This window comes from Leuciscus leuciscus (genome assembly GCF_965113295.1).
Source record: "Leuciscus leuciscus genome assembly, chromosome: 25".
In the NCBI taxonomy this organism is placed as follows: Eukaryota; Metazoa; Chordata; class Actinopteri; order Cypriniformes; family Leuciscidae; genus Leuciscus; species Leuciscus leuciscus.
Genome location: NC_138724.1, coordinates 14565390 through 14582246, shown reverse-complemented (window position 1 = coordinate 14582246; position 16857 = coordinate 14565390). Strand labels below are relative to the sequence as shown.

The 16857-nt window shown below is 38.2% G+C and overlaps 1 protein-coding gene across 2 annotated transcripts in view; it reads left to right on the top strand.

Annotated features, from left to right (window-relative positions):
* The window catches only part of tln2b (talin 2b), a 152956-nt gene extending 137582 nt beyond the window's left edge, over positions 1 to 15374 (top strand). For both annotated transcript variants that reach the window (XM_082159833.1, XM_082159834.1), the window contains exons 52-57: positions 1716 to 1840; positions 6699 to 6824; positions 7531 to 7593; positions 7686 to 7868; positions 8044 to 8169; positions 11802 to 15374. In XM_082159833.1, coding sequence (XP_082015959.1) covers positions 1716 to 1840; positions 6699 to 6824; positions 7531 to 7593; positions 7686 to 7868; positions 8044 to 8169; positions 11802 to 11930 — 752 coding nt within the window. In that variant the 3' untranslated portion in view covers positions 11931 to 15374. The remainder of the gene's footprint in view (positions 1 to 1715; positions 1841 to 6698; positions 6825 to 7530; positions 7594 to 7685; positions 7869 to 8043; positions 8170 to 11801) is intronic.
* The last annotated feature ends 1483 nt before the right edge of the window (positions 15375 to 16857 follow it).

Sequence of the window (16857 nt, the reverse complement as noted above, 5' to 3'; positions counted from 1 at the left end):
GAGCCTGGTTACAAAAACAAGTCTCATCATTAAAATCCATGTCCCAAGCACACAATTATAATGTTCTTATTATCATTTTATGAAGCCTATATGCCAGACTTAACTGTTGCACTTAAAGTCCCTGTAAAGTCAAAATTAAGTATGTGTTCTGAGTTTGTCACACCACAGAAAAATGCGTTATTAGCCACCCAGCCAAATTTGAATGAAAAAAAAAGCCGGCAAGTACATAAAATAAGCTATCAAAATCTTGAAAAATTGAGCAGGAGTCTCTGCTCTCAAACGCTGGGGGCGTGTCCGCTGGCTGCGCTGAAACCACGCCCACTCGCTACAGCCGGAATGGATGCTCCTAGCAGCTTAATTGTTTTTACAAAGCCATACATGTTCGAGCCTGGACTACCTACTATAATTATAACATAAGCACACAAGGCAACAACTTACACTCATTGGTGGGCACGCACTGCCAACGATGGCACCAGTTGTCGGCGTGACGGGATGATAAAGGGCGAGGCGGGAGATAGTCGGCTCGGCCCCATTCACCAGTAACAGCGGACTATCAGTGAATCCCAGTTGTCTCCGACGAAAGTTTATAAAACTATCCCGTGTAAAATGATCACTACAGAGGCAGGTTTTGGCGGTGATCCTCAGCTCTCCATCAAGGTGGCTCTTCACAAAATTAATCCACCTCTTCTTGATGTGATACGTTAGTTTTTCGGAAATTTAAATAAGGACACTGATCTGTTTTGTACGTGATCGCGTCCAGGTTATATGCATTTCCGTGATGAGGCATAGCTAGCTAGCAAACTGTAGGCTGTAGTAACCATAGATATCATATAAACTCGCGATCGGCAAACTGATGTGAATGTGCTCTATTTATATTGTTAGGGGAGGGGACAGCGTCAGGGGACAGCGTCAGTGCGTCATCAAGTAGGGGCGTGTCCAGGAGCTCAGGGGCTTCAGTGCGTCATCGAGCCCCCGTTTTAGCCCCGCCCAAAAAATCCGGAACACAGCAATGGTGAAAAACTGTTTAACGGTCTAACTCCACAATTCAGTACTTCACAGTTCACAGTCTTTGTAATATGTTTTAGAAAAACATTTCTAACATTTCTAATGTGTTTAGAATTTATTTTTAGAATTGCCTTTACAGGGACTTTAACTGTATTTTCCTTTTAGTGATTCCAATCATATTTCAAGCAATTCAAACAGTGTGAACAGTGCACATATCAAATGTCTCAGCTAAAGGAAATAATCCATTATTCATCAGCTTTAATATATCTGCCAAATTTCTTATCATGAATGAACATGTATCGGCCGATACCGATATAGTGGCTATTTCGTGCATCCCTATTTTCTGTTTATTGAGACTTTTATTGCTTCTTTTCTAGTAGGATTCATTTCTTTTTAGCAAAAAAAAATATATTTTTAATTTCTTTCTTTTGAGTTTGAAGTGAAATATGTGCTGGACATATTCATCAATGGTTTCTGAAGCATATGAACAACTACTGTAGTTACGATAGAAAGTTCCCATGGTCATTTTTGTGAGGTTCTTGTGTTGGCATGTGATTTTTCTATACAGGAGGTTATTGGTTCAAATCCCCATCGCATGATTTTATTTTATTTTTTAAATCTTGTGTTCACTCTTTCCATGTGTGTATTATGCATATGGTAAGTGAATTGAAAATGAGGGTCCCGCTGACTTTGTTTATACCTCCTCTCAGGTTCAGAGTGGGTGGACCCAGAAGACCCCACGGTGATCGCGGAGACTGAGCTCTTGGGTGCTGCTGCGTCCATCGAGGCCGCGGCCAAGAAACTGGAGCAGCTGAAGCCCAGAGCCAAACCAAAGGTATCATTCCATCCGTCTTCTGAATCCAAACACACACACACACACTGCCGTGATCAGCTTGCCAACACAACTATATCAGATCACCTCCACCAAAGGCTGCGGGAATGTTTCATTCTTATTTTGTATTCAGGGGAAGTGTTGTTTTTTGGGTTTTTTTTATTTTAGGCCCTCAGAACTTCAGGATGTGGAGTTTTTGTACTTTCATGTTGTTGGGGAAGTGTGCACACATCTGTGTAGCTTTTTGTATGGGTTTTTTGTGGTTATATTTGTCTTGTACATTAACAATTTGATATTTTGAAGTCTAGTGAGCGCGGAACTTTGTCTGTATGGCTTTGGGTTTGTTTGGGGTTTTTCTGTGATCCATCTTGGATCTCAATTATTCAGTGTTTTGAAGTTTGGTTTTAGAGCGTGCTGAACTTTTAGTCAGTCAGTCAGTCTGAAACTCATCTCCACGAAGTTCAGCACTTTTTAGAAATGATTTTCCCTGAAGCTCTTTTATTGTTCCATCCATCTGTATTATAGCTCAGCTGACAGTGATGCTTTTCACCTAAAAAAAACATTCATCCACATTTTGCCTTTCAGAGCTGAAACTGTATAAAAATCTGAAAGCTGCCACAAACCCACAAACGCAAAACTGTTTGTCTATCATTCTGTCATCCTGTATATTGTTCTATTTATCATTCTATCTGTCTGTTGCTCTGTCTACCATTCTGTCTGTCTGTCTGTCTGTCTGTCTGTCTGTCTGTCTGTCTGTCTGTCTGTCCGTCTGTCTGCCTCTATCTATATCTGTCTGTCTGTCTGTCTGTCTGTCTGTCTGTCCGTCTGTCTGCCTCTATCTATCTATCTGTCTGTCTGTCTGTCTGTCTGTCTGTCCGTCTGTCTGCCTCTATCTATCTGTCTGTCCGTCTGTCTGTCTGTCTGTCTAACTGTGGTTATTTCTGTCTATTTGTCTGTTATTCTGTCTGTCTATCATTCTGTCTGTCCGTCTGTCTGCCTCTATCTATATCTGTCTGTCTGTCTGTCTGTCTGTCTGTCCGTCTGTCTGCCTCTATCTATCTGTCTGTCTGTCTGTCCGTCTGTCTGCCTCTATCTATCTGTCTGTCCGTCTGTCCGTCTGTCTGCCTCTATCTATCTGTCTGTCTGTCCGTCTGTCTGCCTCTATCTATCTGTCTGTCTGTCTGTCCGTCTGTCTGCCTCTATCTATCTGTCTGTCTGTCTGTCTGTCTGTCTGTCCGTCTGTCTGCCTCTATCTATCTGTCTGTCTGTCTGTCCGTCTGTCTGCCTCTATCTATCTATCTGTCTGTCTGTCTGTCTGTCTGTCTGTCTGTCTGTCTGTCTATCATTCTTTCTGTCTGTCTGTCTGTCCGTCTGTCTGCCTCTATCTATCTGTCTGTCTGTCTGTCTGTCTGTCTGTCTGCCTCTATCTGTCTGTCTGTCTGTCTGTCCGTCTGTCTGCCTCTATCTATCTATCTGTCTGTCTGTCTGTCCGTCTGTCTGCCTCTATCTATCTGTCTGTCTGTCTGTCTATCATTCTTTCTGTCTGTCTGTCTGTCTGTCCGTCTGTCTGCCTCTATCTATCTGTCTGTCTGTCTATCTATCTGTCTGTCTGTCCGTCTGTCTGCCTCTATCTATCTATCTGTCTGTCTGTCTGTCTGTCTGTCTGTCTATCATTCTTTCTGTCTGTCTGTCTGTCTGTCCGTCTGTCTGCCTCTATCTGTCTGTCTGTCTGTCTGTCTGTCTGTCTGTCTGTCTGTCTGCCTCTATCTATCTGTCTGTCTGTCTGTCCGTCTGTCTGCCTCTATCTATCTATCTGTCTGTCTGTCTGTCTGTCCGTCTGTCTGCCTCTATCTATCTATCTGTCTGTCTGTCTGTCTGTCTGTCTATCATTCTTTCTGTCTGTCTGTCTGTCCGTCTGTCTGCCTCTATCTATCTGTCTGTCTGTCTGTCTGTCTGTCTGTCCGTCCGTCTGTCTGCCTCTATCTATCTGTCTGTCTGTCTGTCTGTCCGTCTGTCTGCCTCTATCTATCTATCTATCTGTCTGTCTGTCTGTCTGTCTGTCTGTCTGTCCGTCCGTCTGTCTGCCTCTATCTGTCTGTCTGTCTGTCTGTCTGTCTGTCTCTCCGTCTGTCTGCCTCTATCTATCTATCTGTCTGTCTGTCTATCATTCTTTCTGTCTGTCTGTCTGTCCGTCTGTCTGCCTCTATCTATCTATCTGTCTGTCTGTCTATCATTCTTTCTGTCTGTCTGTCTATCTATGGTATCTTTCTGTCTGTCTTTATCTATCTATCTGCATGTTTCTATCTATCTATATATATATATATATATATATATACATATATACATATATATATATATATATATATATATATATATACATATATACATATATATATTCATATTTATATATACCAATCTGTCTGTCTGTTGGTTGGTCTGTCTGTCTATTTGTCTGTTATTCTATCTATCTTTCTACAGTATCTGTATGCCTATCTTTCTCCACAGATTTGCCTGTCTTTTATTATCGTTTGTTCAATCTGTCTGTCTGTGGTATCGTTCTGTCTGTCTGTCAATCTATCTATCCATTCATTCTATCTTTCTGCCTCTCTGTATTGATTTGTCTGTCTGTCTGTGTATCATTATTTCTGTCTACTGTATCTTTGTGTCTGTCTATCTATCCTTCTATCATCTGTTTTTGTTCTATCTGTCATTCTGTCTGTCATCTAGCTATCATTCTATCTGTCTGTCTGTCTTTCTCTATCCATTTTTTGTCTGTTTGTCCCTCCCTCTGCTCTTTAACTCACTGTGTTGTGTTAGTCAGACCAGCTTCATGTGTTCTGGAAAGAAGGATGACAGAGTCTGTGTAATGTCGTCACCTTCAGTCCATTCATTCTGTTACTCTTTGCAAACTTTGAGAAACCATATTTCCCAGTTTGTTTCACATTTCTACCTCACGTTTAAAGCTCTGCATCACACCCCGAGACTCATTCTGCTCTGGTTTAGGGCAGATGAACATGCTTGTTCACTGTTACATGTTTTTTGAAAGTTTTATAGTCAGGTTGAATTTCAGTACGTCAGGATACAGTGTCATTGGTGTTTATTATCGCCCCTGGAGCGTTCCTCACTGTTTCCCCTGATCTTTCCTCATTCCTCTTCTATCCATCCTTGTCTTTTCCCTGCTATCCCAGCATGCCCTGCTCTCTTGTTCTCTTCTATCCTCTCCTCTCTTTCCCCATGTTCTGGAGGTGAGGTAGACCTGGAAGTCTTTCTGCAGGGCTCTGTTTGATATGTTTGATATATTAGGTTGTTATTCTGTCCAACTATATATCAAACATATTCCTACAGTGTCCTGCTCTGTCTCCAGACTTGTGTGTGTTCTGTTTATGACTCGTTCATGAACGTGAGTGTGTGTTTTTGTGGTTTCAGACAGATACATTTTCGATGGTGGCACGCAAGGGTGTGTCTTAGGTCTGTTAGAATTGTGCCGTTTCCTTTGACGCTGTTGATTCTGAACATAGTGAACCTAAGAAGTGTCACCTCCGTGCCACAAGGTGTCACCCTAAGATCACTTTGTCCAATGTACATCTCACCTCCCTCTCATCGCCTTGGCTGTGTTTGGAATAGCATACTGCCATAGTATCCATACTATTAATGCAGTATGTAGTAAACTGTGTGCAGTATGTAAAGAATGACCAAATGTCCATTAATTTTCATTAAAGGTTTAGTATAACAAGAGCACACATTGCATTTAATGTAAACTTTCATTTGTGGTTTAATAAATGTACCAGAAGTAATATCTGCAACGTTTTTCAACATCTTTCTTTAAAATCAAATGGGTTCAAAGTGCAAAGTAACTGTTTTTTAAGGTTGTCATTTGTGGTCATGTGACAACTGTGGCATACTACTGTTTGAAACATTTATCATTGCGTAATGCCAACAGTTTCACTTATTGTTTTTGAAAAATAGTTGCCTGTATACCATTTACACTGTACAGTATGCAGTAGGCTAGTATTATATTAAGAACATAGGGAAATAAAGGGTATGTTCAAAAATGTGCAGTATGCATTATGTGCATAGTATGCACAATCTAAATGTGCAATATAGAACCAAAGCTCATGGATTACTGTATCCCACAATGCAATGCTCTCAACTTAACCTTATATTTCCAGTGTCACATTTCATATATCCAGAAAATTATAGCAATCTGTGCAGGGTGTCCATATTGCATGCTGGAAATGTATTACAACTACACTGTAAAAAAAAAAAAAAAAAGGTTGCTGCCTTAAATTTTGAAGTACAATCAACTTGGATGTTTATGTCATTTCAACTTAAATGACATTAAACTGACATTACATTAAAATTAGTTGAATCTTGTACAACTTGTAAAAAAGTAGAAAATTGCTTTATCTTGATGAGTTTAAAAACATATGTTGTCATAACTTATTGATCATAGACATTTTTACAGTGTAGTCTAGTATTATGCTTTTCTGAACAAACCCATGCTCCTTGTTAGTGTAGTGGAGCGTATGTCAACCTGTTACTCAAAGGAGTTAGATTAACCAGAAACCTGTCTTTTTTTTTGGAATCAAAGTGTAATAGTATGAAATAGATAATATAATAATGCATAATAAAATTTCACTTATGCTGAAGTAAGGGCTTGGCTAGGCTTCTTCCCCTTCTATTAGTATAGCTAAAGCATTTCTTCTTTATAAAAATGAACCATAATGTATAAATAATAAACTATAAATAATGGTTTCATGACTAGCTGTGTCAACCAGCAGTGAGCTAAGAGTATTCATTACAGTTAATAAAACGGACAATCCACATTTTGTTATATCTCTTCCTTTTTTTATTCTCGCAGCAAGCCGACGAGTCTCTGGACTTTGAGGAGCAGATCCTGGAAGCAGCGAAATCCATTGCAGCGGCAACCAGTGCTCTGGTCAAATCTGCTTCGGCCGCTCAGAGAGAGCTCGTAGCACAGGGCAAGGTATTATCAAGAGTTATTACTTCTTTGCTCTTTTGATTGTTGTTATTGTTAATAAAAACGATTCAAAATAGTTTTTTGTTCATTCAAATAAAGCTGGAATAAAATAAAGTATAAATATTAGATGAAAAGGAGTTATTCTCTATATCAGCGCGCACTGTTTCTGAACTTGAGTTTTCTTAAGTTTTCTTCTGGGAATGAACACGTCACAATATTCCTCATTTAAATAATTCCCACCTAAGGTATATGCAAAAAAAAAAAGGGCGTGGCCTGGTTGAATTGCATTAGTAGTCTGTTGAAATTTGCTGTTACGTTAAGGGGCGTGGCATTTCCCAAACACGCTCAAATCGGTTGCCCAATCACAACACACTGATCCAGCCGACCAATCAGAGCACATTGCGCTTTTTCAGAAGGAGGGGCTTCATAGAGACAGGAACTAAATGGAGCTTTACTGACAGACTGGGAAGAGAAGTGCTGCAAAAATGTGAAAAATAATGTTTTTTGACCATTCAAGCATGAAAACCTTTTACACAATCAAGACTTTGTAAAAGCACATAATGCGGCCTCTTAAAAAAACATGAGCATGATGCAAAGTTACTAAAACTTGAATTGAAACCTGAAAAAATCAAAGTAAATTCTACATACTGTAGTATATAAATGATACTGAAATAACGCTGCTTCTTTTTAATCTTTATGATATTTCATGTAGGTGGGCTCCATCCCTGCCAATGCAGTAGATGACGGCCAGTGGTCCCAGGGTCTAATATCAGCAGTAAGTTGAAATCACCACCATTGTAATAGATGTACTGTTGAAAAGCATCAGCTAAATTGCAAATGATTAATTTGAATCCTCCTCTCTTGTAGGCCCGGATGGTTGCGGCCGCCACCAGTAGCCTGTGTGAGGCCGCCAACGCCTCAGTCCAGGGTCACGCCAGCGAGGAGAAGCTCATTTCTTCTGCCAAACAGGTGGCGGCTTCCACGGCCCAGCTGCTGGTGGCCTGTAAAGTCAAAGCTGACCAGGACTCAGAGGCCATGAGGAGATTACAGGTTACAATCACATATATATACTAAGCTATAAAAACAACCGTATTTTTGGCGGACATATTGTGTGAGGAGAACTACGTCTACTAAAAATCATCTTGAAACCATTTGGTTTAAAGTTAGTGGTTTTGGAAAACCTGCTAAGTTGTAGCCTATTCAATAAAACGTTGTGTTTGCACAGGCTGCTGGGAATGCAGTCAAGAGAGCGTCTGACAACCTGGTGAAGGCAGCGCAGAAAGCAGCTTTCGATAAAGCAGAAGACGACAGTGTCGTGGTTAAAACCAAATTCGTCGGAGGAATCGCTCAGGTGAGGCTTCTTCCCGTGTTCCCACAGTATGAATCCTTTCGTCTGCAGCAGTTTTTGAATATCCCTTGACTTCCAAAGGACGCTCAGTTAAAAAGAGATTTGACATTTAGAACTGCATTATGGATCTGCAAAGACATCAGTGGAATTTGAAAGCTGTGGGTTTGCACCAGGCATCCACAGCTGGCATCTTACGCTTGGCCGCTGTATCCGCAAAACAGCTTATTTTCCCGTTTCATCCCAGTCCAGATGCACATTAATTAAAGACTGCGTGTCTGCCTATTCAGAGCTTCCTTCCTCCCGGTATGCCTTCATGTCTTCATCTTGAGAGAGGGCACTGGAATATTCGGAACATCTGAGAAATCCCGTTGAGTGGATGGCGTGAGTGGATGCATGAACCCTGGAATGGTTGCCAGCACAACAAAAAGTAGCTTTTTTTCACTGAGTCAGCCTCTCTTCAGAAGGTCAGGCCTTGATCCATACATGCCATTCCCTCAATCCACAAAAATGCTCCTCTTTTTCGAAAGTAACTGGATGCCTATTGCAGATCCAGTCCCATATTTTTGCAGCACAGTTATGCAACAATTACACGTTCCACTAAAGAATATTAAGCGTTTTCTCTCCATCACTGAGACAGAACCTGAAGGAAAAACTGGAAGGAAAAACATTCCCTGGCATTTTCGGCTTTAATATATAAGCGTTATTTATGTATCATTGTGCCACAAACTATTTGGCTTGCTTCACATTGGAAAACTGGTTTAAAGCAAGTTTTTAGATTTGAAACTTTAATATGGCATACAAACATTGACCATCATTCATGAACATGAAAAGAATTTCTGTGCATGCACATAGTTTGTAAAACTGTTCTCACGTAAATTGTGTAATTACACGATACATTTTTGTAAATCTTTCTTTTATAAATTGCATTCATCCTCATTTGTTGTATTCATGCAACACAAGGAGAACAGATTTGTATAAACCATTCTTGCATAAACTGGCACAATGATTTGCAGTCGTGTCGCATTAATTTTTGCATGAAATGAGGGCAGAATTAATTTGTGGTAATCGTTGGTAAAACAAATTTTATGTCAATCGTTGCATTTGTCACATTTATGCATTAAATGAACAATAAATTTGTGTAAATCATACTTGCTTAAAATGCATTCATCCGCATTTGCTGCATTCATCCAACACAAGCAAAAACAAATTTGTATAAAATATCCTTGCATAAATTGCCGCAATGATCTGAAGTCATGTCGCATTGATTTGCGCTTGAAACGCAACCAGAAAAAATGCATATGGTAATCATTCGTAAAACCATTTTTGATGTAATTTGTTGCATTAGTAAATGAAAAGAGCAAAATACATTTGATTCTTGTGTAAATTGATCTAGATTCAAATTATTCTTGTGTAAATTGCATTCATCTGCCTTTGTCGCATTCATGTAAAGCAAGCCTAACAAATTTGTGTAAAACATTTTTGCATTCATTTTGCAGTAATGTCACATTCATTCATGAAACATGACAAGAGGAAATTTTTGGTTACAAAAGCCTAACTAATATGGGTAAACCATTCTTGTAAATTGTAAATCGTCAGTTGCATTCGTGCTCATCCATATCACGTTCTTACATGAAACATAAACAGAATGAAATTGTTTCGTAATCATTCGTAAAACTTTTTAATTCTAGTCTGTAAACTGTCACATTTATTTGCATTCATATCAGATTCATTCTTGAAGCATGAGCAGAATCTGAATAAATTATTTGTAATTACTTTGTAACCAGGGCTTGACATTAACACCCTCCAAATGCGTGTGTATTTCAGCAGTGGTGTGTAACACAGTCACTCCTACTAGTCACTTTGGCGGCTTGAATTTCATTTTTTTTTTATGCATCTGAAATAATAAACTAAGTTGTGATGTAGTGTTGTCAAAAATATTGAATTTTTGATAAATACTGAAATATCTGAAACGCTTCCAACACTAATTTTCCGCAGAATATATACAATACTAGCTGCTTTTTCTCTCTCTCAGACAGCGAATGACACACAAACCCGCCTCCCACCACTCACACGCGTTTCATTTGCTCTGGATGAATATTGTTGGTGTTACAGGACTTGAATTTCAGCCTGGGATTGCGCTTATTGCGCATCATTTTACTAATTCGGGCAGATTTTGTGCTCACACCCAAAGTGCGGCACATAAAGCCGCCTCTCGTACTAAATTGAGTTCGTTTTCGCTGCTTATTGCGCTTAACACTAGAAGTGCCAGAATTCCATAACTACTAGAACTGCCGCGAGCGGTCATTTTGACCGCTAGATTCCAAACTCTATATCTTTAATGATACATACCCAATTGAGAGATTAATGCATTTATTGTATTAGGATATATTTTAAAAACAAAACAACACCAAACTGTACATTTAAACAAGTTTAATTATACATTTATAAATAATATCTGTAGATGTCCTGAACAAAATAACGGAGTAGCCTATGTTTTCATGTTTCCACTGTTCGATCGCGCCCGCGCCCGCCGACACACACACACACACACCATATTACAGCATTGCAGTCTTGACATTGCAGCCTGTTCATTATAGCCATAATAAAATAGTCAACCTAACATATAAAAATTCCACTGCTCTGTTTATATAGTCAGTATAGCCTCGTACAATTCGTACCATTTTGCACGTGTGAAGAGGATGATTTTTTCCGTCGATATTGGAACGTGAGTGAAGTACAAAGCCTATAATAAAGTAGTTTAGTTTAAAATAGTTTACCATCCAAATACATCGCAAATGTTGAAACATTTTGATTCTAATTAGAGAATTACGTGAGCCTAACACTGCTTACTTTCACTTTCGCTTATAAAGTATTTCATTTTGGCTTGTTTATAGTTATTTTTTCATTCTTGTTCTGTTCTGAATATCATTACATTTAAATTATTTGTTGTGGAATATGTTTTGTGTATTTTTACCACATTTTATTGTTGTGTATATTGGTATAGCCTATAATAATACCGCGAAATTCAGTGCGGTCAATATGACCGTCTATGGCCGAAATAGGTAAATATGTTCATTTGTTTTTTTGCCTTATGTGCAATTTATATGAAAACCATTTTAAATGAAAATACAGACACTTTTAGGAAAAGTCAGGTACCGGCAGGATTTTATTTATTTTTTCAACAAAGTTATTGCAGATATAAAATTCAAAACGGTCAAAATGACCGCCATGGCACTTCTAGTGTTAAACAGTCAAATACACACAAAATAATGTCAGAATGCCGGTCTTGGTGAGTATTCATGTAAACACAGTCAGTTATGTTTCAGTTATGAAAGAAAATGCATGTGTAACAGTATATTCGATCTGTGCATCAGGTCTTAAAGTGACAGCAGCCTAATAAACCTCCTGCCACATGACGAGATATTAAAAATATCCATATGGCAGTTTCCCCATGGTATCAATGTCAAAATTGTGGCTAGTAAAAATGCTGAGTGGCTAGTGACTTTTGGAAAACCACTAGCCACAGTGTCAAGCCCTGATTGTAACATACATTTTATGTACTTTGTTTGTAAAATATGTTGCAGTGCAACTATATGATGCCCATTCAGTGAGTGATCATTTTGCATTATTTCCAGATCATTGCAGCACAGGAGGAGATGCTAAGAAAGGAGAGAGAGTTAGAGGATGCCCGGAAGAAACTCGCCCACATCCGACAGCAGCAATACAAGTTCCTGCCCAGCGAACTGCGAGAGGACCAGAGCTGAACACTTCTTGTCTGACCGGACGCCATATTCATCAGATCCTGATTGTTACGGATGATTGGCTGCTCCTTACGTGGAGGGGTAGAGATGTTACACGTCATTGGTTGTGTAACTGTCAGGTGATTTGTTGAAGTTAAATGTGATTGGTTCACATGGGACTAGCGCCACTGATTGGCTGTATGTTGGGGTATGAATGCGTTTCCTCTTTCATAGGGCTAATATTTTTGGTTCTTGTTTTTTTAGTCATGTATTAAGGTTTAAAGCACTTGTTAGAGGTTTGTTTGAGCGTGAGTGTGACTGTGTTTCATGTATCAATTGTATCCCACTGCTTGGAGATAATTTACCATAAGTATCTCAATAACTAATCCTACATAATGTCAGTACAATGCGAACAATGTGAAACTATTAAAATCTGAATCTGGCAGCCGAAAACCAGACAAAATTTACTTTGCACATGAAGTATGATGTCAGACCATAAGCGTTCATTATTTGCTTGAGTTCTGACTCACGTGTGATAATAAGCTTCTAGAATGCACTGCTCGAATTATTCATATACCACTCTAGAAATGTATTATGGTAGTACGGTTATGAATTATAGGTAGCTATTATAAGGAAAGAATGTACCGGTGCGCTTTGCGGTGTTATTTATTGATAGCAGAACTTTATAGTGTAGTTGGGGGCTCAAATGATTTGATAAAAATAAGGAAGTATCATGTCTTTCAACTCTTTCATTCATTCAATCCTCTCTTCATATAGTAACTCAGCTGTAGCCCAGATCTTATGACTACGTTTCCCATGATTCCTCTGTATGACTAAACTTAGTCAGGTGGACAGGAACGAGGTTTGGCAAAACACAACAGCTATGTTCGGAATAGCATACTACCATACTACTATTTCTGCAGTATGAAACAGTACTCTGTGTGGAACACTATATCCCACAATGCAATGTGCTTTTTTTATTTCCTGTGTAATGAATGAACAAAAAGTAATACCAGTCTTAATTTTGTCCGAACTTGACTTGATCTATTATATGCGCCAAAATGTCATATTTTTTTCACAAAATTAGGTAAAAGTGTGAAAAAAAAATTCTTAATTAAATGTGAATAATAATGAAGTCATGTATCAACAATATAACTCACCATTGTTTGCATACTGCACAATATTTAACATACTTTTTTTTTAATAGTAGGCAGTATATATTGCATACTATGAAGTATGTAGTATGCAGAATGCTAGCAATTCATTCCGAACATAACTTGCCTCTAGAGCAGGGGTTGGCAACTCTGTGTACGTGATTTCACCAACACTGTAAAAAAATTATATGATCAATAAGTTATGACAACATATGTTTTTACATTGCTTTAACTCATCAAAATAAGTTAAGCAATTTTCAACTTTCTTTTATAAGTTATACAAAATTCAACTCATTTTTTGAAGTCAGTTTAATGTAATTTAAGTTGAAATGACTTAAACATCCAAGTTGATTGTACTTAAAAATGTAAGGCAGCAACATCAACGTCTTTGTTGATCCTGGATCAACAATCCAATCAACCAATCAAATTTGAGGGACAAGTTTACAGTTCATGTCAAGTTTAGGCTTACAACCAGGGTTATGTGCCTCTACATCATTTCCCTCTGATTTTAGAGATAAGTTATGGGTAGGGTTAGGTTTACAGGTAGGGATTGGATTAGGACTGTTTTTGGAAAGGAATGTTGTTTCAGGATCAACAAAAGATGTCGATTCAGGAACATGTCTTGGCAAAATCACGGTGATCGGGCGATTTTCCTGCAGAGTTTAGTTCCAACCCTAATAAAACACACCTGAACAAGCTAATCAAGGTCTTTGAGATTACTAGAAAGCCACAGGAAAGTTAGTTTGATCAAGGTTAGAGCTAAACTCTGCAGGACAGTGGGACTCCAGCAGGGTTGCCAGGTCTGCACAACAAAAGTAGTCCAAAAATGTGATTTTCTCCATCGGGTAGCCGAATTCTCCATTGAATTTGTATGTCTGGGGGTTGTTTTGAGGGTGTTGGAGTACCAAAATCATTCGTACAGGGATGGAAATTAACCTGCGGCAGCAGCTTCTAAGTAGCCTGTGGACTTGGCAACACTGATCTTGACAGCCATCCCTGCTCTAGGGCCATGTAAGAAGTAAAGCTTACACAAAATGTCTTTAATAAATATGCCAAACAGGCTATACATAGTGAGGTCATGTGACAACAATGTAGCATACAACCGTTTGAAATATCATTCAATATTAACAATCCAGGCTGTTTCACATGCCATAGTAAGCAGCGTACAGTCAGTATGCGGAGCGCTAGCTTTCCAGAATCGCAATTTTGTACTTGCTAATATCACAGTTCTTCTATCTAAAACATGGATACGCTCACACTTGCGATAGATCCATCGCTGCAAATCAACTTCCTGTTTGAGATCGTGCTCGCATGGCTGGCAGGAACACGGCAGGAAAAACGGCACATCGGTAGCTTTATAGGATTCAACGGCGTCGTCAGTGTGTATAGTCTTACCTGCTACTAACGCGTCTCTCCGCTTAACGTGTACTTGGTGTGTGTTTTTGGTAAGAAAAAATCACAGTGGAATCTTTTAAGAGGGTGTAATTCCCGTTTTATTCCTCGTTGCGTTGCGTAGAATAATGTGTGGCACTTAAAAGATGAGAACTGACTGTATGACTGCATTGTGTCATAGTGCCTTATTCTGACTTCTTCAGTAGCTCGGTGTGCAAGCCGCTCTTTTATGCTGCTTGTGGACCAGATTTCACTCCACTGATCCGGATTTGAAGCGTCTCAGATAGCAATACTGAGAGATAAAGCAGATGAGGGATAGCTTTGGGTGTGTTACGGCGTTGTTTCAGTCGAAGCCGCGGCTGTTTGGTTCTGTTCTGCAATATTGTACCTACTGAGGCCTAAAGATGCCCTTGCCTTGGCAGGCCGCTCTACTGCCGTACGTACAATGAACTCTTCGGACGTTTGAGATGTATAGCTTCACGACAGATTAACAAACCACGAGTGAGGGAAGTAAGGACGGGATTCTTTCTCTCAGCACTGACTGCTTTCAGCTTGTCCACATGAAAAAAAGACTATTAAGATGTCCCAAAAAAGTACATGGTTATCTTGCTTTCCATTTCAGTAAATCACTATGTATGAAGTTTTTTTTTTTGTTTGTTTACTTCAAGTTCTAGCTATAATGAAGATATTGCAATATGTGGTTGAACATGTGGTGTCTTTCAGTGGAGCCGAAGAAAACGGCAAGAACTGTCGCCTTCTATTGAAATAGAGTTAGGGCTTTCTTTAATCAACTGACATAGTGAAATTAATAATAATATTAATGATAATAATGAACATTAAAATGCTGTATGTATAATATTTATCTGGTCACGAAAGTATTTTTTGTATTGCCCTGAAAATAAAGAGTTTCAACAAACTATAATTTGTGAAAGCACTTTTATGCATGTTTTTGCTTTAAATACATTTTTAGTTTTTTATACAGTACCAGTCAAAAGTTTTGAAACATTGCTATTTTTAATGTTTTTGAAAGACATTTATCTTATGCTCATCAAGGCTGCATTTATTTGATCAAAAATACAGAAAAAAAAACTGTAATATTGTGAAATATTATTACAATTTAAAATCGTATTTCTTTCAAATATAATTTTCTTTCTGTGATGCAATGCTGAATTTTCATCAGCCTTTTCTTTTTTAACTTTTTATTCATCAAAGAATCCTGAAAAAAGTATCACGGGTTATTAAAAGTATATAAATTAAGCAGCCCAACTGTTTCCAAAATTGATAATAAATCATCATATTAGTATGATTTCTGAAGGATCATGTGACACTGACTGAAGACTGGAGAAATGATGCTGAAAATTCAGATTTGCATCACAGAAATAAATTATATTTTAAAGTATATTCAAATAGAAAACCATTATTTTAAAGTGTAATAATATCTTAAAATATTACTGTTTTTGGATTTTTTGATCAAATAAGAAAATGCAGGCTTGATGAGCATAAGAGACTCAAAAAAAAGAGTCATAAGAGACTTCAAAAACATTAAAATATTCCAATACTGGTAAAGTCTTAGCATGAAAAATAAATAATAATTATTATTATTATTATTATTTGTATTTATTACTATTATTTGTGTGTTTTTTTTATTATTTGTAAAAAATAAATAATAATAATGACTTTTTTTCAAGTTTAAATGGATCTTTAAACATGAAAATGCTATTTTAGAAGTGTATCGTCATATATGGGCAATAAAAAATATATATTTTTGTAATTTTGTTTTTTCATGACAAAATGTTTTTAATTTGACTGCTGGCAACCATCCACGGCGACGGGCCTTTAAAAACCCTTTCCATTTCCGTCAAGACTTTGCAGTGGAGACCAGCTGTGGTAAGTTTTAAATGCGTTTAAAAATGTACGGTTCTTCACTGAAACAGACTAAATCTGTCGCTTTTCTCTGTTAAGGGATAATTATAAGTAGGCTAGTCAACAAACTAAACCAAGCAAATGCTCAAAGTGGTTTTACGACGATAAACATTTAGTCACTGAAATGTATTCACATCCTTTCTCTACGTAGTTTTATTTATAATGTACGTCTGACGCTGTTTGTGTAGCTCTACGTGTGAGACATTCTGTCCAGTAGGTGTCGCTGTTACTCCTTCATGTGTTTGTGGTCGCGGTCATTCTGGGAATTACATTGCGGATGGCCAAATTACAGTCTATGCGACCAAAAAAGGACATGTGGCAGTGTGTGCTTCGACTCCAGACAGCAATATATAAGAGAACATTATGTTCGAGCAAAATGGCAAATAAAAAGTTGAAAGTTCACTCAAATGAACACAGTGATGCTGCACTGGTGAGACGAAACGCTACATGCATTATTTAGTCTTGTTCTATTAGTATTCATT